This window comes from Glandiceps talaboti, chromosome 14 (genome assembly GCF_964340395.1).
Source record: "Glandiceps talaboti chromosome 14, keGlaTala1.1, whole genome shotgun sequence".
Lineage (NCBI taxonomy): Eukaryota > Metazoa > Hemichordata > Enteropneusta > Spengelidae > Glandiceps > Glandiceps talaboti.
Genome location: NC_135562.1, coordinates 17,427,727 through 17,450,492, shown reverse-complemented (window position 1 = coordinate 17,450,492; position 22,766 = coordinate 17,427,727). Strand labels below are relative to the sequence as shown.

General features: G+C 38.4%; 2 protein-coding genes across 2 annotated transcripts in view; both read right to left on the bottom strand.

The window, feature by feature from the left end:
• Window positions 1-5,239: 5,239 nt before the first annotated feature.
• On the bottom strand, window positions 5,240-11,621 carry LOC144446001 (BAG family molecular chaperone regulator 2-like). Its single transcript, XM_078135668.1, has 2 exons — window positions 11,426-11,621; window positions 5,240-5,636 (listed from the first exon to the last, which is right to left on the bottom strand). The coding sequence occupies exons 1-2, from the start codon at window positions 11,619-11,621 to the stop codon at window positions 5,272-5,274; spliced, it is 561 nt and encodes a 186-aa protein (XP_077991794.1). The 3' UTR covers window positions 5,240-5,271.
• Window positions 11,622-12,319: 698 nt separating this feature from the next.
• The window catches only part of LOC144445534 (ras-related protein Rab-23-like), a 31,778-nt gene continuing 21,331 nt past the window's right edge, over window positions 12,320-22,766 (bottom strand). Inside the window, exons 3-6 of the mRNA XM_078135121.1 lie at window positions 22,063-22,148; window positions 18,877-19,033; window positions 18,481-18,647; window positions 12,320-17,435 (exon numbers count right to left, since the gene is read on the bottom strand). Of these exons, the coding sequence (XP_077991247.1) occupies window positions 17,293-17,435; window positions 18,481-18,647; window positions 18,877-19,033; window positions 22,063-22,148 (553 nt within the window). The 3' untranslated portion in view covers window positions 12,320-17,292. The remainder of the gene's footprint in view (window positions 17,436-18,480; window positions 18,648-18,876; window positions 19,034-22,062; window positions 22,149-22,766) is intronic.

The window sequence follows — 22,766 nt, the reverse complement described above, 5'->3', positions numbered from 1 at the left end:
TTTGCGTTGTGGTAAGTTGCAAAGAGATCCAGCAGGGGGGTTCCCCAGTGAGCGAAGACCTGATTTGCTACCTCCTGGGGGAGATGTCGTGCTCTTAGGGTTATGTCCCTCTCTTTGCACCAAAACATCATGTCCCAGAGCAGATAACAGAGGTCTGGTGACTTTGTGCCCCCCATTTGTTTACATATGCTACCACTGTCGTATTGTCGGAGTGGAGCAGTACGTGGCGAGCCGACACCAGAGTCTCGAATTGCACTAGGGCTAGAAAGACTGCCTTGAGTTCTAACCAGTTGATGTGTCTCTGACTTGTTACTCCCCCCCACTGACCTGAGGCCACCTGGGAGTCGCAGTGGGCTCCCCATCCCTCTTTCGAAGCATCGGTGAAAAGGGACAGGTTCGCTTTTTGATACGCTAGGGACCTCCCTTCTAGCAAATTGTTCTCGTCCACCCACCAAAGCAGGTGCAAGCGGAGAGACGGACGAATAGGAATCTTGAAAGAGAGGGGGTGTAATGATGGGCGCCAGCATCGTGAATCGGTACATGAAAATATGCGTCCTTTAGATCGATTGACGCCATCCATTCCCCTGGCTGAACAGCGGCGAGAATGGATCGCGCGGTCTCCATCTTGAACTTGGACACGGTCATGAATTGGTTCAGTGCTGTTAGGTTCAGAATTGGGCGCCACCCCCCCGATTTTTTTTTTTGGCACCAAAAACAGGTGGTTGTAAAACCCTGGACCTGCATTGGTAGCGTTCACCTGTCTGACTACCCCTTTTTTGAATTGCTTCTAACAGAGCAATCTTTTTTGCTTGTTGCCTGGAAGCACTGTGACAAAGGGGGACATTGTAAGTGGTGGGTGACGTTCGAACTCTAGGCGATAACCCTCTCTTACTATTGAAAGAACCAAGGAATCGTCGGTAATCAGCTGCCACTCTTTGGTGAATGACAGGAGCCTTCCCCCTACTGGTCCTACGCTTGATTGAGAGGGTGTAGTAGGGGCGGCAAAGAAGACGGGAGCACCGTCAGGAATGTTGCGCGAAACCACTTGCACCCCTCTCTGAGGGTGGTCCGGGTTTGCTGTCTTTGTTCGTCACAGACCACTGAGGCTTGCCTCTACCACGGCCTCGGGAAGTCTGTCTGCCCCGTCCTCGACCCCTCTGTGAACCTCGTGAGATGTTTGTCACAGGGGACTTACTACTGACTGGGGACTGTTTGAAGTTTGTATGCGGTTTCGAACGAGGAGTGTCAAAAATCAAATGCTCCCGCTGCTTTGCTTCGCTGGCACGGTTAGCTATAGAAGTCAAAGTGCCAGCAAATAGAGAAGGTTCATCAATCGGTGCTGCGCGAACTTCCTGTTTTAATTCTGTTGGCAACACAATTGAGTTACGACGCAGAAAAGCATCTCGCTGAAGGAGTAACAAGGCAGCACGTGACCTAGTCGTTTGCTCAGTCACGTGGCTAAGTGCTTTATTAACTACCTGCATCAGACGAAATATCTTCTGTGAGTCAGGATGGGCGGACCTCATCTCTGACACCGTAGTAGCAAGGAACCAATCGATAGAGGAGAATATCCGAAGGGATAATGCGTATCCTTCTCCTAACCGTGATAAGTGTTTATTATCAATGGTAGTATTCTTAAAACCATCACGATCTTGGTCAACAGCGTCAGCATCAGTGTCCAGCTCTGGAAAGTTGACACGTTGATCGGTTGCGTGGGTACGATAAGGTTTCCCTGGATAGCGGAACCAAGGGTACCTATTCATTCGCATTGGCGGCTGACCTGGACCCTTGCCACAAACCTCTGAGGACACTTTACCCTGTACTGAAGTGACCATAGCTGAGAGGGGGAGTGTAGCAGGTTGATACTCCGTCTGTTCGAGCTGGCCCTCCAATGCTAAGCTTGTCTCAGACTGTACCGAATTCGTTGCAGTGGGACGGGTACATTTATCTGGGAACTGTTGATAAACCCATTCAACGCATTGACTAAATGGAATATCAGCAAAGCGTTCCGGAGAGGGCGCTCTCCCCTCTGATTCAGAGGGCGGCGGTCTAACCCGATCGTCATCCGAATGGTCAGCGCCCCCAAGGAGGTCGCGATCCTCTGGGGCCGTTAAGGACATTTCATCGGGATCGCGTCTCCATAGGGATCCGAAACGTTCGCCCTGTAAGCGGCAGAAACGTGTCGGTGAAGACGAGGGAGAACGCTCTTCACGCGTTACCGGAATGCGTGGTCTGGAAGAGCGTCTCGGTGAAAGCGATGATCTACGATCCCCGCGCCTCGGTGGACTGTGCGAGCGGCGTGGGGAACGAGAGCAATCTCTGCGAGATCGAAGTACCCCTATGTCCCGTTCCGTTTGCGGATTGCGTGAACGACGGTGGCACTGGGAACGGTCATAAGGCGGCCGTGACCTCTCTCTATCTCTATCCCCTCCTCCCCAGGGACCCCTAGACTGATGGGTATCCATGGTGGGGGGGTAACCATAAGGTGACCAATAATTAGGTGGAGGCCAAAACCCTGTAGGTTGGCCAAAGGCAGTCCAAGGAAGTGGATTTTGTCTTGGATCCAAATCTGTGGAAGTTTCACCTTGTGGGTAGCCCATAGCATTGAATGGATATGGTAGCGTCCCCGTAGGAGGCCATGGTATCGACCTAGGATCAGGTGACTGATCATGTGATCCGCTAGCGGTAGGACGGGAAGTGCGTCTTTTGACTTCCGGTATTACCCCACGCGAAGAATCTAGACTATTCGACGGCATGGTTTGACGTTCACTGAACGACCCTTGAATGGTATGTGGACGGCTCGAAGGGTTTACGTCAGTTCGCCTGGGAGGTTCTCGAAACCGACCGCTATATTGAGGTGTCGGAGACGGAGAACGAGAATCAGCTTTGTAGGAAGAGGGGCTGTCTGTAATTACAGGACACTCTCCACTAACAATACCCGTATCAGGACGTCCCTTATCGGACGAGTCCTGCATAGGTCCACGAGAAACCCGTACTTCAGAACCCGTTGTGGTTAAGACCTCGCCCTCAGAAGGGCGTTTTGTCGTGGGAGAACCCACACTTACACAAGACTTACCTGAAAATTTATCTAAATCAGTGCTCGGAGCAGCGGAGGTCCGCTTACTCTGCTTTGATTTTGGTTTACGTGACGATTCAATAGGTTTATCGAATTCCTGCCACTGATCGTCTGCCCAATGACCGCATACAGTTTTGCATGGTGAAGTACGGGAACACTTCCGACAAGAAGGGCAAAATTTGTGGAGGTCCTCTATGTGGAAAACATGTCCACAAGACCCCTTCTTTTGGTTCGGAAGCATGGTTTGAAAACACGCTTTAAACAAACAATAGTCAAAAGCGGAAAAAGAATGAAACGGTCGTGTAACGGAATACAATAGACGACCGCTCAATACAAACAGAACAAACAAAGAAAAGCGAAGCTTAAAACAAGCACAATTGAATGAAAAGAATAAAAGAAAGGACTCAGCTGGGTTTCCAGGGACTTGGGTGCCACAGAAGTCAGCTATAAAAATCCACCAAGGCTTGAAAAGGCTAATTTGTCGTGAGCGAAGAAAATATACGTCTTCTTTCGCTCGCAAAAATTAGGACTGGCGGGAAAAGGGGCATCATGGGATAGCCACAGGTGGGTCAGGGGTCACGACTTTATTTTGCGAAGTTAGGCTAAAAGCAAAAGGGTAACCCAATAGTAGTATAATAAAGGTGAGTATTTTCGATGAACAGAAAAGTACCCCAGGGAAACAAGGGAAACAAGTTTTATATCACCACAAAAAAATCAATCAGTCAATTGGCCAATATCACACAAAAAATGTCTATTTCACCACAAATATTAATCATTCAATTGAGCAATCATACAGTCATTCATTAAATCGATCGATTACATGCTCGCGTTCCCTGTGCCCATGTCCGTGCGTCTGCCCATCTTTTGCCAGCCATATCTCTGACACCCATATTAAACTCAATTCTGATAAAACCTGACACAAATGTCAAACACTATAGTGTACACATGCAGGTCACTTAATTCGAAGACCTCGACCTTTATGATAGATGCAATTCAAGTGCCTAACACATCAACCTTTCGAACGAGGCACTGACCTTTGACCTTGACCGACATCTATGTTTCTGTTTCTATTTCCTCGGTATACGTATCACACCAAGTGATACTAAGGTCAAATAGTCAAAATGTATCTTTCTACCATAAGCTCATAGAGGTACCCTTATTTTTTGACAGTCTTCTTATCTTGAGCTTTATCTTGTAGACCTAATTTAAATTTGCTCAATAACTTTTAAAGTTTTGTTAATATGGTTGCATTCAAATTGTGTACACTAATATCATAATGGGTAACCTTTCTGATAAGATTGTAATGCCATATGTCAGACATCAATTTACAGTGTATACATAATTGTGTGTGTGGGAGGGGGGGGGGAATAGGGGGCATATGTCTTTGAATGTAGAAGACTTGTTTATATTATAATATAATCTGTAATTTAATTCAGTTCCAAACTGATTTTTCAAGTAGGAAACCACAATAAAATTGTTTTATACATTAAAAATCCCAAACAAATACCCAATCCCATATGGCAACGTTCACACCTCTGTATTCTCTGATGCTGAGACCAAAAAAAAGGAATGTTTCTGGTCAGTGCATGCATCACTTAAATACCCCCGCATCAATTTTGTGTGTATATGTTTGCTCATGATCAGCCCATGCTGTGCAGATCTGGGGGAAAACACAAAAATAACCCTCCCTACATTAACTGCTACTTCAGTGAATACAACTGTAGAACCAATTATGAACAAGCAAATGACATCTGCCGACATACTCACTTGCTCTAAAGTACTAAATAAAAGTATCACAACTATAGTTGGCTGTTGCTATGGGTGTTGTCTTGTTGCTAGGCATATGTATACATGCACAAAGTTTTTAAAAAAATTCTCGTCATCTCACTTAGACATATCCTGACCAGAAACAATTTTTTTCTTTTTTGGGTGGGGGAGGGGGGTGGGAGGGAGGTGGCTTTGCTGATAAATAGCTAAATACAAGCATTGGAAATAAAATCCACTAAACATTTAGCATGTTTAGCATATTTATTGAACATAAAAGTAGTTAAAAACATGTAAATATCTGCATACATTTTTTCTGGTCTCAATGAGCAAACCACTGATATATCTGTACACAGTACATCAAATTACAGAATGTATGCATTATAAAAATTAGTTTCATCTAAATTACATCTCATTTGCATACAGTTTCATTAATCAACAGTTAATGAGCTTTCCTTCAAAGCAGACTCAGTTTTCTTAATCAGTTGCATATAATCTTGAAGACGTTTTCGTATTTTCTTTTGATCATCCACAGTACATTCTAGTAATAGTTTCTGAAAATTTTGGTCAAAAGGTCCCGTTGCATCTGATAAACAAGCATTTAGATACAGTTCCACAAGATCCTTGCAACCAATCACATTGTTCTGAACTTTGAGTGATAGTTCTCGTAGCATTCGGTTGGTTTTGTCCAAAGCTTGCTGTTGGAGTTCACTTCTAATTGTTGAAATGTTAACTTCTACTGACAAACATCGACTAAGTATCCGTTCAAATGTGATCCCAAGTTCTTCTCTTTCGGCTTTCAATAAAGAAACCAGAAATGAATTAGTTTATTAATGCAAAATGATTTGATTTATTGAAGTACATATTAGGCCTAAAAAAAATTGTGGTTCCGATTACACTCAATTTTAGAATAGGTGTAGTAGGTAGATTTTTTTTTCATGCGTGACTGTCTAGGTTCAGGTAGTTATGTTTTCCGTTGTTTTCCATATGGTCTCTGTGTTATTGGTTTCTTCCCATCTGATGTACTGCCATTACAGATTAGAAGAACAGTTTTATACTGTCTTTTTAAGTCGATGTCAGTCTCCACATACACTATTTCTCATGAGACTTCACAATTTTTGCAATTTTTATCTATTTTCTTTTCGAATACGTAAAAAAAAATTAAGGTCTGTAAAAAAAAAATATAGGGCCGGCAGTGAAAAACTGGACAGAACCACACAATCTTTTTAGGTCTTACACTTACAGCGCACAAGAGATTTTAGCTTGCAAATGCTAAATGTATCAAGATCAGTGTAAGCCTGATCACAAGGTTTCATGTTGACATTGACACAATAAAGATAACACACAAACATCCCTTACACAGTGTCTGCTGTATATTGTGTTAAATGATAAAAAAAATGTGAATGTAATAAGTCATTGAGAATGACATATTGAACACATATTGCCTGGCCTATATTCAGGCTATAGCACCCGTTTATTACACCCGAGGGGCTGTGAGTTACCAGAGTCACGTGCTGTAGCCTGAATATAGGCCAGGCAATATGCGTTTTATAATATACCTCACGCTGTGAACTCGCGGTGGCAGACGACATCCTCAGAAGCTGCCATTTTGACCTGCTGTGAACGCGCGGTGGTCACGTGACCATGTAATAGTTGATGGAACTATTTCCCTAGGGAAATAGTCATTCTATTTTCCTATCACGTCACTGATTCTAGCGAATCATGGCACAGCATTATCACTAGGTATATTATAATCCCCGCTATGATTGGGTTTTAAGGAACTGGCAGTTTATGTTGTCATTTTCTTGATATCACTACTCTGATCACGCAACAACATTTGTGAGCCTATATCAAACAGACTTAGATATGTTGTGTCTGCTCGTTGGACATGGCACATGCCTACTCATGTTGTGTCTCCTCGTTGGACATCCCTTACACAGTGTCTGCTGTGTATTGTATTAAATGATATAAAATACTAATCAGACACTGTGTAAGGGAAGTCTCCGTGTTATCTTTATTGTGACTATCTCAACTTGAAACCTTGTGACCAGTCTCACTGATCTTGATACATTGTTTGGTAACATTTGCAAGCGAAGACGCAAATCTCCTGTACGTAACTTAAAAAAGAAAAATACTATGATACATAAAAAGTAATAGGCCATTCCAGCCTGCAAACAGGAAATTGATAATACAGCGCCCTCACTCAAATTGGGGGTATCATCACCTCACAGTACCATTTCTTAAGAGTTTTGTCCCTTGGTTATTCTGTAGAAGTGAAAATCAGGGATGTTTTTTATATTATTCAGACATCTAGGAAAGCAGCAGTGCTCTATGATTAACCGTGTAACCTATACCATGTATACCTCCAAGGTACACACAGACAGGAAGTAGAGCACCACCATGGCATTTTTGGAAAGGCCTATTAAACTATTACAGTTATACTTAATGTTGATGAAAACTTTTGATGCCAATGATATTGATAGCATAACAGTGGTTTCCTCAACATATACACAACTGTGGACATCATCAGACTGTGGATGAACAGAACCTGTTACAAACAAGGACAGTAAACAACTAAAATTGGATTGATAACACCTGGCACAGCAGAGTCTTGTATTATCATACATTACGTGGTTTGCTAAGAAACAGATTTATGGCCTCTTTATGTGTGGATGAGATGCCCAGGGGACCTTGAAAATTCTGTGTGAATGTAGACTATTATGTAAAGAGGCCATACAGCTGTTGTTATCAAATGATGAAATGTTATGCAAGTTTGTGTACTTCCAACATGCACAGGTGCAAAGTGTTATTAATCCGATTCAGTTGTTTACTTTCCTTCTTGGTAACAGGATCCATTTGTCCACAGTCTGATGTCAGCTGTTGTATATAATGTCATCAAGTTGTTTATTTATCATTCTTTAATAGTATAGGTTTGATTCCTGCCAAGAGATAGTTAATAGATTTGCACAATGTACCGCACATTAGTAGTAAATTTTTATCAACTTATCAACACCTCAGAAGTAAATAAGATAGATAGATAAAGTAAACATTTGTATAGCGCCAAAATCCAAAAATAAAAATTGTTCAGAGGCGCTTCACAAAATATATTTAAAAAAAAGAAACTTTCCATAAAATACACAAAGTCTAAATTATGCAATGGAAAAGAAAATGTTCCACAAATGTTCCTTATGTCTAAAAAAATCAAAAATAAGTTTTAGTTCAGATAATACGCTTAGAAATACGCTTCTCTAAAAAGGTAAGTCTTGATACTCCCTTTAAAAGATGACACTGTTTGACATTGTTTGATTTCCTGTGGTAATTTATTCCATAGTTCTGGTGCAGCAGTAACAAACGCACGTTTTCCATAAGTATGTTGAGCTGGGTTAATTGTGAGAAGAAATTTGTCCTTTGACCGAAGTTCGCGTACAGGCTCATACCGATTGAGTAGATTTGATAGATATGGCGGTGCTAAGCCATGCAGTGCCTTGAACGTAATCAGAAGAAGCTTGAACTTAATTCGTTGCTGTATTGGAAGCCAGTGAAGTTTGAACAGTACGGGTGTTATGTGGTTTGTCTTCTTGGTCCTGGTGATTAATCGCGCACATGTATTTTGAACACACTGTAATTTCCGCAGATACTTGAGTGGTGTACCATGTAAGAGGGCATTGCAATAGTCAAGTCTGGATGTTACAAATGCATGAATTAACATCTTTACTGCATCTTCAGAGAGATATGGTGTTATTTTACTGATGTTTCTTATATGATAATATGCGGCCTTGCAGACTTGGTTGACTTGATTTTCCATGGACATTCGGCTGTCAAGAGTTGTTCCAAGGTTTCTAACTGCAGTGGATGACTGTATCTGGATTCCTCCAATTTTCATGGTTGGTTTATCAAGTTTACTGATATTTTTACTTGAACCAAAGAAAAGTAACTCTGTTTTATCCGGATTTAGTTTCAGCAGGTTTTCATTCATCCATCTTTGGATACATAGTACACAGTGTTCCATACGCAATATGTTATTGTCCATGTCTTTTAACTTGAAACACAGATAGAGTGTGGAGTCATCTGCATAGAAATGAAAATCTATGTTGTTCTCTCTTAGTAAGTCACCAAGTGGAGATGTGTAAATTGTAAACAGAATCGGGCCAAGTACTGATCCCTGGGGAACACCATACTGGAGAGTGTGACATTTTGATGATGTATCATTTACTTGTACTGTCTGTTGACGATTTCTGAGGTATGACTCGATCCATGATAGTGCAGTTCCTGTAATACCCATACGATTTTGTAGCCGAGAGATAAGGATAGAATGGTCCACAGTATCGAAAGCTGCAGAGAGATCAAGCAGTACCATCATCACGATTTTACCATTGTCAAGTGCTGAAAGAATGTCGTTTTGTACCCGGAGAAGTGCTGTTTCTGTACTGTGGTGTGTCTTGTAAGCAGATTGCATGGGTTCATCTAACTTGTTAGAGTGTAGATGATCATTGATCCTCGTCGCAACGACTTTCTCAATTGTTTTCGACAGGAATGAGAGGTTGGATACTGGTCTGTAGTTCTTCATTATTTCTGGATCAAGATTTTGTTTCTTTAGTAGTGGCTTGACTATGGCAGTTTTTAACTTGTCAGGTACACATCCAGTAGAGAGTGATAAGTTGACAATGTTGACAAGGGATGGTAGTAGATCATCAAGCACTTGTTTGAGAATTGACGTTGGTATTGGATCGAGATTGCAACTTTTATTTGGTGATCTTGTGATTATTTTTCTCATAAATAAAGAAGCTTTTATCATTGAAGGCATCAAATGGCACTGACACCAGACCCCCCCCCCCCTCACCCTAAATGAACGAAGTTTGCTTGTTGAGCTTGTGTGACATTGTGCGATCGTCCTTAAGTATGTCATTGATGGGCTCATTCCTGAGGTCAAATATGTGTGTTTTTGAATTGTTGCATTTTCGGTCATTTAAATTTTCAAATCACTGCATTTTTTTCATGTGTGTTTTTGTAATCTCCATGTCAACGGTGGGTCTAAACAATACAAAATAGTTGTGTCTTCATTTGAAAACAGGGCCTTTGACTGAAGGATTTAATGTAGATTATGCTCCTCACTCATTTGCCTGACAACCAATTGAGTATGATATATTTTAATAATTTGTGAAACATATTTGCTTTTTGTATTTGTTTTCTACAATCTCTCTCTCTCTCCACCGTATATTCAAATGGCTTTCTTTAGCATGACGTTCTGTATTTACCACCGAAAGCAGTAGTTTAATACAAAATGGAGTGTTGATATAAACGTGATGATGTTATCTAAGAGAGAGAGAGAGAGAGAGAGAGAGAGAGAGAGAGAGAGAGAGAGAGAGAGAGAGAGAGAGAGAGAGAGAGAGAGAGAGAGAGAGAGAGAGAGAGAGAGAGAGAGAGAGAGAGAGAGAGAGAGAGAGAGAGAGAGAGAGAGAGAGAGAGAGAGAGAGAGAGAGAGAGAGAGAGAGAGAGAGAGAGACCCCACACATATACATTATAGCATATACATGTAGTCTATGTTGATCTACAAAGTTAATTATAAATAATATTAAATGTATATGAGTAAAGGAGCCTTTGAACAGTAATTACATGGGGTAGGGCCGGGGATGATTCACTTTTTACTCGGGGCTGATGGGAGGGTCATATTTAGAAACTGGAATTAGGGGAGGGGCCCATTTTACTTTGACTCATTGTTTTGTCTAACTTGAAGCATTATTTTATGATTTTGGCATCCTGTCACTGCCACTTGTACATCCCATTGCTGCGAAATCAATCAGCGTACATCAGGTTGAATGGGAATTATGTTACTTTGAATAGGCCTTACATGTATGTTACATCATAAGGGGAGACCTTATACCTCCAAGGTTATAATGTATACATATATGTACATGTATATGTGTTTTTGCTTTTAAATTAACATTGGGGAAACCCTGTATGGTCGAAAGGAGTAAAAGTTACATAGTTTCTCATACAATCTACCATAATTTTGTCTGGGTAAAAACTAGGGAACCCTGATAGATTTTAAATACCTGCTTATAACACATTGGCCTTATCAAAAACACAGATTGCATGCATACATGTATCCATTTACATGCATGTATCCATCCATCCATCCATACATACATACATACATACATACATACATACATCCATCCATCCATCCATCCATCCATCCATCCATACATACATACATACATACATACATACATACATACATACATACATACATGCATGCATGCATACACACACACATACACACACACACACACATACATACATACATACATACATACATACATATAAAGGTGGAGGGTCATATTTTAGAGAATGGAAATTGAGGAAGGGGTCAATTTTTAGCACAACGGAATTTCCGGGGGAGGGTTACAATTTGTGCAACAGGCTGAACAGCCCAATTCTGACACCCCCCCCCCCCCCCTTTCAATTTCGAGTCCCGATAACCAGTTAAGTTGCAGGGCATCGTCTGCAGGTACGTAGGAAATGAATGATATAATATTTTATTATAAATCATGACTAAATGAGTAACACTTGCGAGCTGTTTACCTGCCGTGATGAGGTCCATGTCTTTATGTGACTGAACTGTATGTAATAAATTAAGTAAAACATCTCTTTCTTCATCCAAGGTTCTGGCATGGTCTCTCAGAGCCTCGACTCGTTTCTCGATGTGATCCAACATTGAAATCAGACGATCGCCTTTCGACTGCGACGATTCCGTCTGGTCAACTTCCGAGTCAGCCATTTTGGGTCCCTGTTACAATGAACTATGAGGGCGCAATTCCTCGCCTAGTGTGCCATTTGTAATCAGTTTTTGGATGACTCGACAATGTATTTTCTAGTATCTATTGATGTTTGGTGAGATGAAACAAATTGCTTTTTCTTCTTTTCTTTTTGTGTGTGTGATAAGATCAAATAACTCTTCACCAAGCAGCCATGAGCACTGCTTTTTAACATGTTACCACAGTAACACAAACACACATTATATGGAAATTAATAGCCACAATTTAATTCCAGTCTGTGTTATTGGATCTGTTAGAACAGAAGGATCACAGACCAGAGAAACTAGCTTACACACATGCTAGGCACTGACAATTACTGACAAGTGTCAGCCGTGTTGAGATCGACACACACACGAACAGAGAACATGCATAGCAAATAAAACCAAGTCAGTGGTACAAGACGCGCAGTAACACATACATACATACATACATAGATAGATATATACACATACATATATACATAGACACACACATATATACATACGTACGTACGTACGTACGTATGTACATACATACATACATACATGCATGCATGCATGCATACATACATACATACATACATACATACATACATACATACATACATACACAACAAACAAACAAAAAATACACACACACATACACAAACAGAATTGCACCTTGTAGCTATTACATTTGTTGGAAGATAAATATGCATCTTTATTAAGGACGACTGGTATGTGGTTCCCAGGTAAATAGAGTACAGAATCAGTGAACTTTTGTACAAAAAATGTCACGCAAACAACATCAAGAGGGCAGCATTAAGAAATGTGCCCCAGAATATCTGATCAACACTTCTGCATTATCAAGGTATATAATGTCTAATATCCCATAATACTTTCAGATGTGTGAGGACTTATACTATTTGTTGAAGGGTTAATCCTGAAACATTATTTATTTTCAACGACTTTGGACATTTTATCTGATCAAGGTGTTCATACAATGAGTTTACGTCGCAATGCTATATAACCATGGTAACCATTATATCAAAATACAAGAAATTATAATCATGTTCTATAACCCCGGCTGTACGAGACCTGAAAGAAAGAGTAAGATCTGAGCATCACCTTAGAAAAAGTGAGCAAGTACTAATATTCAACACTTGTTACTAAAATTGTTCTCTTTCAATAATAATTCTCATAAAGGGCATATTTATGGAAAGTCTCATGTCGATGTAAATCTGGAAGCTTTTTCTGTAGTCATGGTTACCCAGCACCCCTCTGAGGGCGCTCTACTACCTGCCATAGAGGACAGTGTTCGACATGTATGGTTAAGGAGCATGCAAGTGACTAAGGCCACTTTTGATGTTGGTGGAATAGTGTGCAAAATATTTTTGATACATTTCTCAGTTTAAACAAAAATATTATGGACTATGTCCCTTTCAGAACATCTCTGGGTACATTTTCTTCAATTCCTTATTTTCTTAATTCCAAAAAAATACCATATAGGAATGCTGGGCTTGTTCTATCTACTACTGCAGTGTGGGGGTATGACTTTCCAAAGTGATGGGGCAATAACACTCCAAACGTACAAAAAAAACAGTTCACAACTCTTTCTAAAATCTTGAAATAGAACTGCCTGAAAACCACACGCCATAAAAGTTCAACGTAAATTATCCGTCAGATATCTGGTACATTTTTTGTACAAACACAATTCGTTTATAAGCATTTTAAACATAATATATTTGTATGTAATTATAGCATAACAAAGTTTAAATGCATAGTTCATTTGAAAAAAAAAGAAGACGACATACCACGAATAAAATTCAAAAGTAATATAACAACCATTGTTTTGTTGAAATCGTAATACACGCTGAACAAAATTCTTTCCATCTGGCTAAAAAAATGTTACCCTAACTTTTTATATCCCTAGCACACTGTGGAAGATCTATTTAATGAGCAACTAATCATGGTCTTAAGGACGCCAAATCCAAATATGCAGATGCTGTGCTTCTTGCTGAGGCTTGGCACTACAATTCTTGGTGATATCAACTGTCACTAGAGGGCGCTATCCAATATGACACATCAACACCCACATGTTAATTCTTGATGTATTCATTGTCAACCATGGCATGCTTTTAATTTCCAAGACTACAAACTGAATAACTAGTAACTTAAGGGGTCAATGACATATTTTAGAATCTGCAAATTTGTCTTTATTATAGAAAATACATGTCACATAAGGGGCCTTGTTAGCTATCTGAAATGAAAAGACCCCCTAGTATTTGCAATTTTACAATATATAATAACCAGCTGCACAAGGTGTTAAATTTAAATTGAAGAACGTGCAGGATAATTTTTCTTAAAATGTAAAATTGTGATGCCACAGAGATGATATCTAGTTACCACTGTACAATGGAGTATAAATTATTTTTTGTATTCTGTTGTGTTTTTATCAACTGTCATTTTAATTTCCCCTAGTGGGATGATTAAAGTAATTCTGATTCTGTGTCTCATACTAATATTCTGAATTCGCTTGCAAAAGGGCTTTAATGGCCGAGTTTAAATACCTCAGAGGTCAATGTCAAGAAATTGGACTCAATAGGCCATTCCAGACTACAAACAGGAAATTGAGAATACAGCGCCCTCACTCAAATTGGGAGTATCATCATCATCATCATCATCATCATCACCTCATAGTACCGTTTATTAAAAGTTTTCACAGACAGTTCCTTGGTATTCTGTAGAAGTGTAAATCAGGAATGTTTTTCATATTGTCAGACATCGAGGAAAGCAGCAGTGTTTTATGATTAACTGAGTAACCTATACCATGTATACTCCCCTAAGGTACACACAGACAGGAAGTAGAGCGCCGCTATGGCAAATTTCAAAATGGCCTATTGAACTTTATAAGTCTGTCGTTTTGTTAGAAATATCGCTGCAAATCTATCTTACTCTTTGAGGGAACAGGACGACATATACCACAAGAAGGAGATTTGAGTCACAGTACACTGGCTTGTTCGAGGGACAAATAAACTCTGTTAAGAAATATCAAATTTAAAAATTGCTTTTCACATCAGTTTTGGCAGGATTTTCATAGCTAAGTACCTGGCGTACCCTTTGGATACTTCTTCAAATTATTTTTTTCTTCTAAATTTTCAAACAACCCTATCAAATGTAAGTATTTTTTGTCCCCATATGTGCACCTTCCCAACATGTGTCACGAGTCATTCTTGTCAATTGGTGTTGATCACAAATAACATTCTGAATATGCAAATGACCACGAGAACCACTATATGCAAATAAATATAATAGCCACAATTATGCAAATGATGTCACAAATATGCAAATGGTCATGTGAGTTATAATTATGCAAATTAAGTCAATCATATGCAAATAGTCATGCGAGTGGAATTTTCCATTGTTGTGTGTGTGACTGGACACCATTGACCCGAAAGTGACAATGTTTTTTGTTGTTCTTCATACGTTTCCTTGATATGGTTGAAATCAGGACATGATTAAGCCTATGCACCAGACTCGATTATCTACACAAGGTGACAAACTTAACATGTTGTAACTGGACACGTCACATATAATTTTCCACAAGTAACAATACTATGATTCAAGAAACTGTTGAACTAAATATGCAACTGATATGCAAATGAGCACATTGTTATACATATTCAGTACTAAAGGGGTACAAAAAGCGGCTTTTACTTTGATTAGTTTTGCATCTCAAGGGACTTTTTTCAAGAAATTTGATTTCACGTGACTTTACAAGTCCGTAACTTTGTCACAAATCTCATCTTCAGTCTTCAGAATTACGAAGCACTCTATAATACTATTCGATAACATAGTGCTCAACACTACCAAATGCATGAAAGAAGGGGTGGAGAAGAAGTCAAGTAAGGTGTACCGAGTGGTCAAAAAACATCCCTGCTGCAAATTATTGCCAACACAAGGGTGGGAAAAACAATTGTATTGTAATTGGTATGTGAAAAGGCATCAATCAAAACATCACAGTGAGTGCATTGCTAGAAAACCAGACAGTACGGCACAAATCTTGACTACAAAATATTCTGTCACAAACTCTCGTATTTACATGCATTTACTTCAGATTTGAGCATTATAATTTTCTCAGTCTTTTTTTCTCTCTTTTGTGATTTGAAGTGTAACAGATACTGAGAAAGACATAATTTCAAGAATGAAGTCCATATTTATAGTTTCTACACATGTACAAAATGTAGAAAAAAAATCATATCTATATTTCAATACTGCAAATAAAATGAGTATGTCACTTTCCCGCTCAAACCCTCACAAGGTAAAGTTACTTTCTTAGAGTCATCGGAATTAGAAGCACTTTACACTAAACTCAGAATCAAATTTTTAAACATCATTAGGGAAAGTAGTTATATTGAGCATTAATACTAGAACTTCAAATTCGATAAGCCACTATTGGTAAACAAGGTGCAAATGGACTCCATTTTTTAAAAGCAAAAAAAAAAGAAGAAAGAAATGTTACATATCACTGTTGAGGGAGCATCACATTTCTCAGTGGCACTGCACTATATTCATATGCTTAACCCCTTAACCTGGTAAACTTTTGATTGATTTTTGAGGACCCTGTAACTGTGATGCTAAAGATAGTGTTCTGGTTTGTTTTCAGTTGATGTAGCTCCGATAGCGACAACACTGACTAAAAACCTTACAATTATGTCTGTCCCTGTATGGGTGACACTTTCATACGAAAACCACACTGAAATTTATTATTGCAAAAGAACTACACTTTTGACCCTAGCAGATGAGAAACAATTCACTTTGTCGTACCAAAAAAGTAACATTGCTGTAAAAAAAAAAAGGCAACTTAAAAAACATCAAGTTGCAGGTGGTGTTATCATAGCCCTAACCCGGATTGTGGCCAATGACTAGTCTGTCTCAAAATGATTACGAAGTATGGCAACTGGCTTTGTTTACTAATTTTCAGAACTTAAGCTTGCGCTAGCATTTCTCACTATTTTCTTAAGACAACCACGAAATGCTATGAGTATACTGTGAGTTCATGTATTTTGCTCATTACCTAACAGGTTTTGTCTCTTTTGACTCGACTTGGGCACTTTGATTTTTCTGAATGACGAAAAATATCAAATTATACCATACACGAGCCAAATTTAACAAAAAATATGGAATATATACTCTAGTAGTTGTACGTCATGACAACGCGTGTCGTCGTTACTGGCTCTGCTGTGTTTGAAATATGACTAAAAATGTTTTAAAAATTGTCATTACTTTCCCCGATTTTTCTTTGATATTACTGGCACTGGTACAATTATGCTATTCTCGAATATATTTTCTTCACTCAGCCGGAAAATATTCGTGAGCTAAGGGTTGTCACTACTCGGCTAGAGACTCGTAGTGACAAAGCCCCTTAGGTCGCTCATATATTCCTGTGGCTGAACGAAGAAAAATATTTGGATTATAACATCTCAATGTATTTACATGTACATGTATAAGAGTCTCATAAACCGAACCCAAACCAGGTTATAAAATAGTTCCTGTGCTTCTATTCCGAGACAAGTTGCTAATTTTGCAAAATGGACATAATTATTATCATTATTATTATTATTACAAGTTACACATCTATTTGTATGTTTTGCATTGCAGTATATAAAACAAATATTCAGAGCTTAAAACAAAAACTCCTCTTCTTTCCAGACGTTCTTTGTTTCGTTGGTTTTAATTGTATTGTACTTCCTGTATCCTGGTTAAAGTGTTTTGAATTAGTTCCTGATGATGTGGTTCCGGCAGTGTCAAATATACTTCCTGTAAGAAGAAAACAAAAGGGAGGCTTCAAAACTTAGTTTTCATAATCAGTGTGTTATAGCCCTGTCTCTACATGGAATGCTGAATCGGTCTGAAATTGAATCAAAGTTGGCTCACTTGTTCTGACGTACACAAAAACTGGTTTGGATCAATTTAGATTATTTTGATCAAAATCATGTCCGGGCTCGATTCAAAGATTCAAAACACGCAATTCAATTGCTTAGTTTTCTCATGGGAACAAAAACACAGTTTTGACCAAATTAACTGAATCGATTTTGATTTGATCCCCGTAATGCCTGGGTGTATGTGGACCGTCCGTTTTGGATTTCGGTGGTCAACAGCATTGGTGGTCAATATTTAGCCACTATCAATGTTAGATTCATATTATCTCTGATTTCTCATCACTTAATGTTCATCAGCTGAATTTTTTTTGATATGGAAAGCTTCAAAATTTCTGAAAAAATTCCTGCTGCTAGTTTTTTCTGTAACATACAATCTACTGAATTCAAATAACAGTAAACACTTTGGTCATGAATAAACAACACTTCATACATTTTCAACACATGTAGCTTAATTCTGTTTTGCTTTGAAAGCAGCAGAGGTCTGCAAATAGACCACTGAAAATTAAATTTAGTGGTCCGTAATGAGAATTCAGCAGTCATTGGGGATCACGACCACTGCTAAATTTGTGTACCACGAAATACACATTCATGTACATGTACATGAGTCATTTCTAAGCATTATTGCCAAATGAAAGAAACCAAATACTATATAGTAATCTGAAACATCTGCATCAACATTTTTATTCACTCTGTCATTAAAAGTATCATAGACACAAATCTGTGTAACATAAAAAAGCTGAAATGGAAGTACTAAAATTTTATTGAATACACACAACATAGTTTTAATAAGCTGAGTCTTGTTCACTCGTGACAGATGGAGCTGTTTATGATCATACGCTACAAAGTCACAAAGTGACGTGAGCACAGAGAATACTCCTGTAGATGCTCTCGTACCTGACGCACAAGTTTGAAAAAATACTCACCAATTTTAGTTTGCGATGAGGGCGTCTCGTCTGCCTCTGTACTCTGTATTCGTACTAAATACCTATCTGTTAAGTACCTAAACACATCATTTACATTCAAATCTTCTTTCACAGACGTTCTGTAAAATCTAAGTTTCAACCGCTTGGCAATGTCGTCTGCTTCCTCTCTGTAAATAACAAAAAATCTAATATTAAGACCTCTGAGTAGTTAAGTAAAAATACTTTCAGGAAAACACTCAATAATATTGTACAGGTTTATCTAACCTTTGACTTCATGACAGATAAGTCCATATTTGTAATTTGTATTTTTCTAACAAAAGGAAGTGAACTGGGGATTAATAGTAATACATGAATAAAAACATAATTTCAATATGATGAAATTGTTGAGAGACTTACGGCGATATAACTGCATCATCCACCAAATCTATTTTATTTTGCACCAGAACCATAGGAATGTTTCCTACTTCATCTTGCACTTTCTTTTTCCAGCTTTCTATGGCTTCAAAAGAAGCACGATCTACTGTTGAAAAGGCTAACACACAGGCTTGTGCTCCTGTAAAAATAAGCGTAAAATGTTGTTAATGATACATGTTGTGTCTAAGGCTTGAATGACACAGGGAAGTACAGAAGTTTTGCACAAACTACGGTAGATACCTTCTATTTATAATGTTTTCAATATTGAGTTGTTTTCTTGGAGAACAAAGAGGGCGCTATTTACTGTCAGATCCCGATCTTTCTTAGTTGCTGGCTGTGTGTCAGTCTGATGTCAACACTGGGGCAAGTTCAGTGTTAATAACATTATGGCTAGTGCAGGCATTAACCCTTTCAGTTGCTGACACATGCTGTTGAGGTGTTGCCAGTCCAGTGAGTGTTAGCCGAGTTGGCAAGTGATATTTGAGATGTATAGTAATATACTAGGACTTTCAGATAAACTGCGTACTTCCTCTACCCGTTTATTACAAAACTGTTGTTACCTATTTTAACCTTCACGACCCACATGTATAAAGAGAGGGTCCTATGATATCCTGATATACACTTTTTAATGCCCTCTCCCCTTTCCCATTTTCACTGTCAATGTAACATACATTCTCAAGTTAGCTCTTCCAACCTTACACTACAAAGATAGAAAAGAGATTCATATACATGTATGATGATTTCACAATGAAGTTAGTAACCCCTAATCCCTATTGTATTAACTTTCACATGACAAACCTTGTCCCCCCCCCCCCCCGCCCTTAAATCTCCATTTATACTGTTAAACATCTCCCATACAAGATGAACTTGGCAATCCAAGGTTAACGAAGGTCATTCAAATAACACCTTTTATGCATTGTCTTGTTTTGACCACCCACTCACAACACAAACATAAGACAGTACCAGATGTCAGTCCTACTAAACAATGGATCAATATTTGTAGATTGTTGGAACCACTAATGGTATGTCTTGCTTTCATTGATTTCTACAAATGTCTTGATCTGAAATCAATATCTGTCACCCTAGCGACATGATAATGTACAATTATATTGATTGTATTGTGTGTAAGTTTTGCCACTGATCAACTTGCTTGTTCACTCAAACATATTTTTGCATACGTGATGAGCACTTAATACTTCCCACTTAGTGATCAGTGAACATTTTATAAAATATTTCTAATTTGGAAGAACTCGACTTTCATGCAGTTTACATTTATAGGCAAATACATGTTGATATTCACATTCCCACAGTCTAATATACTGGTCTCCAAGTTTACACAAGGCTAAAGAATGTCATATCAAACAAACATGCAGCAACTTATAATATCAGCCCTGTCACGTCACCTAAATCGATTCAGTTACAATTAGTTCAAAACCTGTTCTATGCTCATGAGAAAACACAGTAAAAGATTTGAATCACCTCACTTTCACTGTTGCATCTGTTTCAAACTGAATAATTTGAGTCGGTTCAAAACCACCTTCTACATATGTACGGTCGTTTTGAACCAAACTAAATTTTAATAGTTCAACTTCTAGCTAGTTTTAGTACATATGGGGGACAGGAAAACCAACTTTTTTAAATTCAATTTGGAACCAATTCAAAATTCCTTGGACAGGACTAATTCATTGCCTTCTTTACATGGACTCGCAAGTTACTGAGAAATAGTTTCTCCTTGGAATTGACTTTAAACTGTATTAACCTACCCAATGATTTGGAAAACTTCCCTCATGCATACAATATTGTCCTTGTTAGCCTTGCAAACATAAGAGAATTAATGATGTGAACCACACTGGGACTAATCTGATGAATGGATGAAGGTCATGTCATTCACAGATATCTCCTAAAGATGGTAATTATACGACTTGCACACAAAGAGGTTAACAATAAAGTAGCCTTTGATCTGTATTCATGCGATGTGGACACCTAGTGTTATCCCTTTGAAAAGTCAAGAAGTTACTATTATAGCTAAATTGATGTTGGCTTGGTGTTTCGAGCACTCTTGGGGCATTACGTTTTTGACACAGAGCTAGACATATTTCGACCCTACCGATAGACTAACGATATCATTGACCCAACAAACAGCAGGATCCTTTGCCCAATCACATTGAACACTAATAAGCATTGCTATTCTTTCAAAGTGCAGTAAAAACAGGCTTCTAATAAAAACATTACACATGGACTTGATGATTTTAATGGCTTCAATTGTTTATTTTCTAACTAATAATCAGCAATTAAACTTGACTACTTCTACATCCACACTGTGTATGGCACCTATGTAATTGTTTCTTCCGCATTAGAAGTTGTCGTCTGAGGGCGTGTATAAAATGTCGTGATGTATGAGTGAAACACAAAGCCTACATCATTTTTAGCTGTATTATAAATTCATGTCTATATAGAGAATATAGTGTGCCAAGATTTCGAAGCTAAAATACTACAGTCATGTACCCCTAAAATGGCACAAATTGAACTTATAATACTTATGACAAGTGAAAATACTTACAAAAGACTTTGATTAAACTATTCTTGTGTATAGTATTAATATTGATGCCTGCCTTTTTTTCTATGACATTACAACTTGTTTTCTGACATTTTAGAACTGTTGATTGCATAGTAGGGAGTTACTGTACATTTTTTGATATGTATAAATTATGTCTTCAAATCTTTCATAAAAAAACCTGCTTTGAATTCAGTTAATTTCAAGTGATGGTTTAAGTACATGTATACAATTAGAATACCGTGAGTACTTTTAATATGCAGAAAAAAATCCCCCAAAATATATAAACTTAGTTTGTGCCTTAATTATTCTATTCAAGGATGGTCATACTACAAAATAATGATGTTATTAGGTATTTACGAATATTCGAAAAGTACTCATCACCGGTGTCTGCATTGGAAAAAATTTACTCTGGTGATGATGACAATGCAGACACTGGTGATGGTATTTTATGAATATTTGTAAATAACTAATAACGTCATTATTTTGACTATTATGACCATACTTGGGAATAGAATCTTATTATTATTAGCTCCTTGAATATTTTTATTAGCTCCTTGAATGAAATATTAGCTCACAAGTGGCAGTGTTTGTGTCCCTAATAAATGACATACCTCTGTAATAGGATTTAGTTATGGCATCAAATTCTTCCTGCCCTGCAGTGTCCCATAACATTAACCGAACGTCTTCACCATTGACCCTAAAGAGAGAAAGGAGACGACTTAACGATCTCACCAAATGTCATGAAAGCATGCACTCTAGACAATAAAATACCACTTAAAATAACATTAACTGAATGAAAACTGCATAATGTTTAGACAGAATGTTTTTTTTAACACCACATTCCACATCTTTGTTTTATAACAATAGCCTATTTGACTGTTTAAGTATGTTGAAGTTGTCAGAGAATGTCTCCACAAATGACTTGGAATTTCTGCATTTCTCTGGACAGTAAATTCTCCAAGTAATGGTTGCACAAAAGAAAGTAAGGAGAGGAGGGACATCATGAGGCAGCATTCACAGGGGGTGACACTACATGTACCTATTTCTATCTAGAAGGACATCCTGAGGCAGCATTCATAGGGGTGACACTACCTATTTCTATCTAGAGGGACATCCTGAGGCAGCATTCATAGGGGTGACACTACCTATTTCTATCTAGAGGGACATCCTGAGGCAGTATTCACAGGGGGTGACACTACCTATTTCCATCTTGAGGGACATCATGAGGCAGCATTCACAGGGGGTGACACTACCTATTTCTATCTAGAGGGAAATCCTGAGGCAGTATTCATAGGGGTGACACTACCTATTTCTA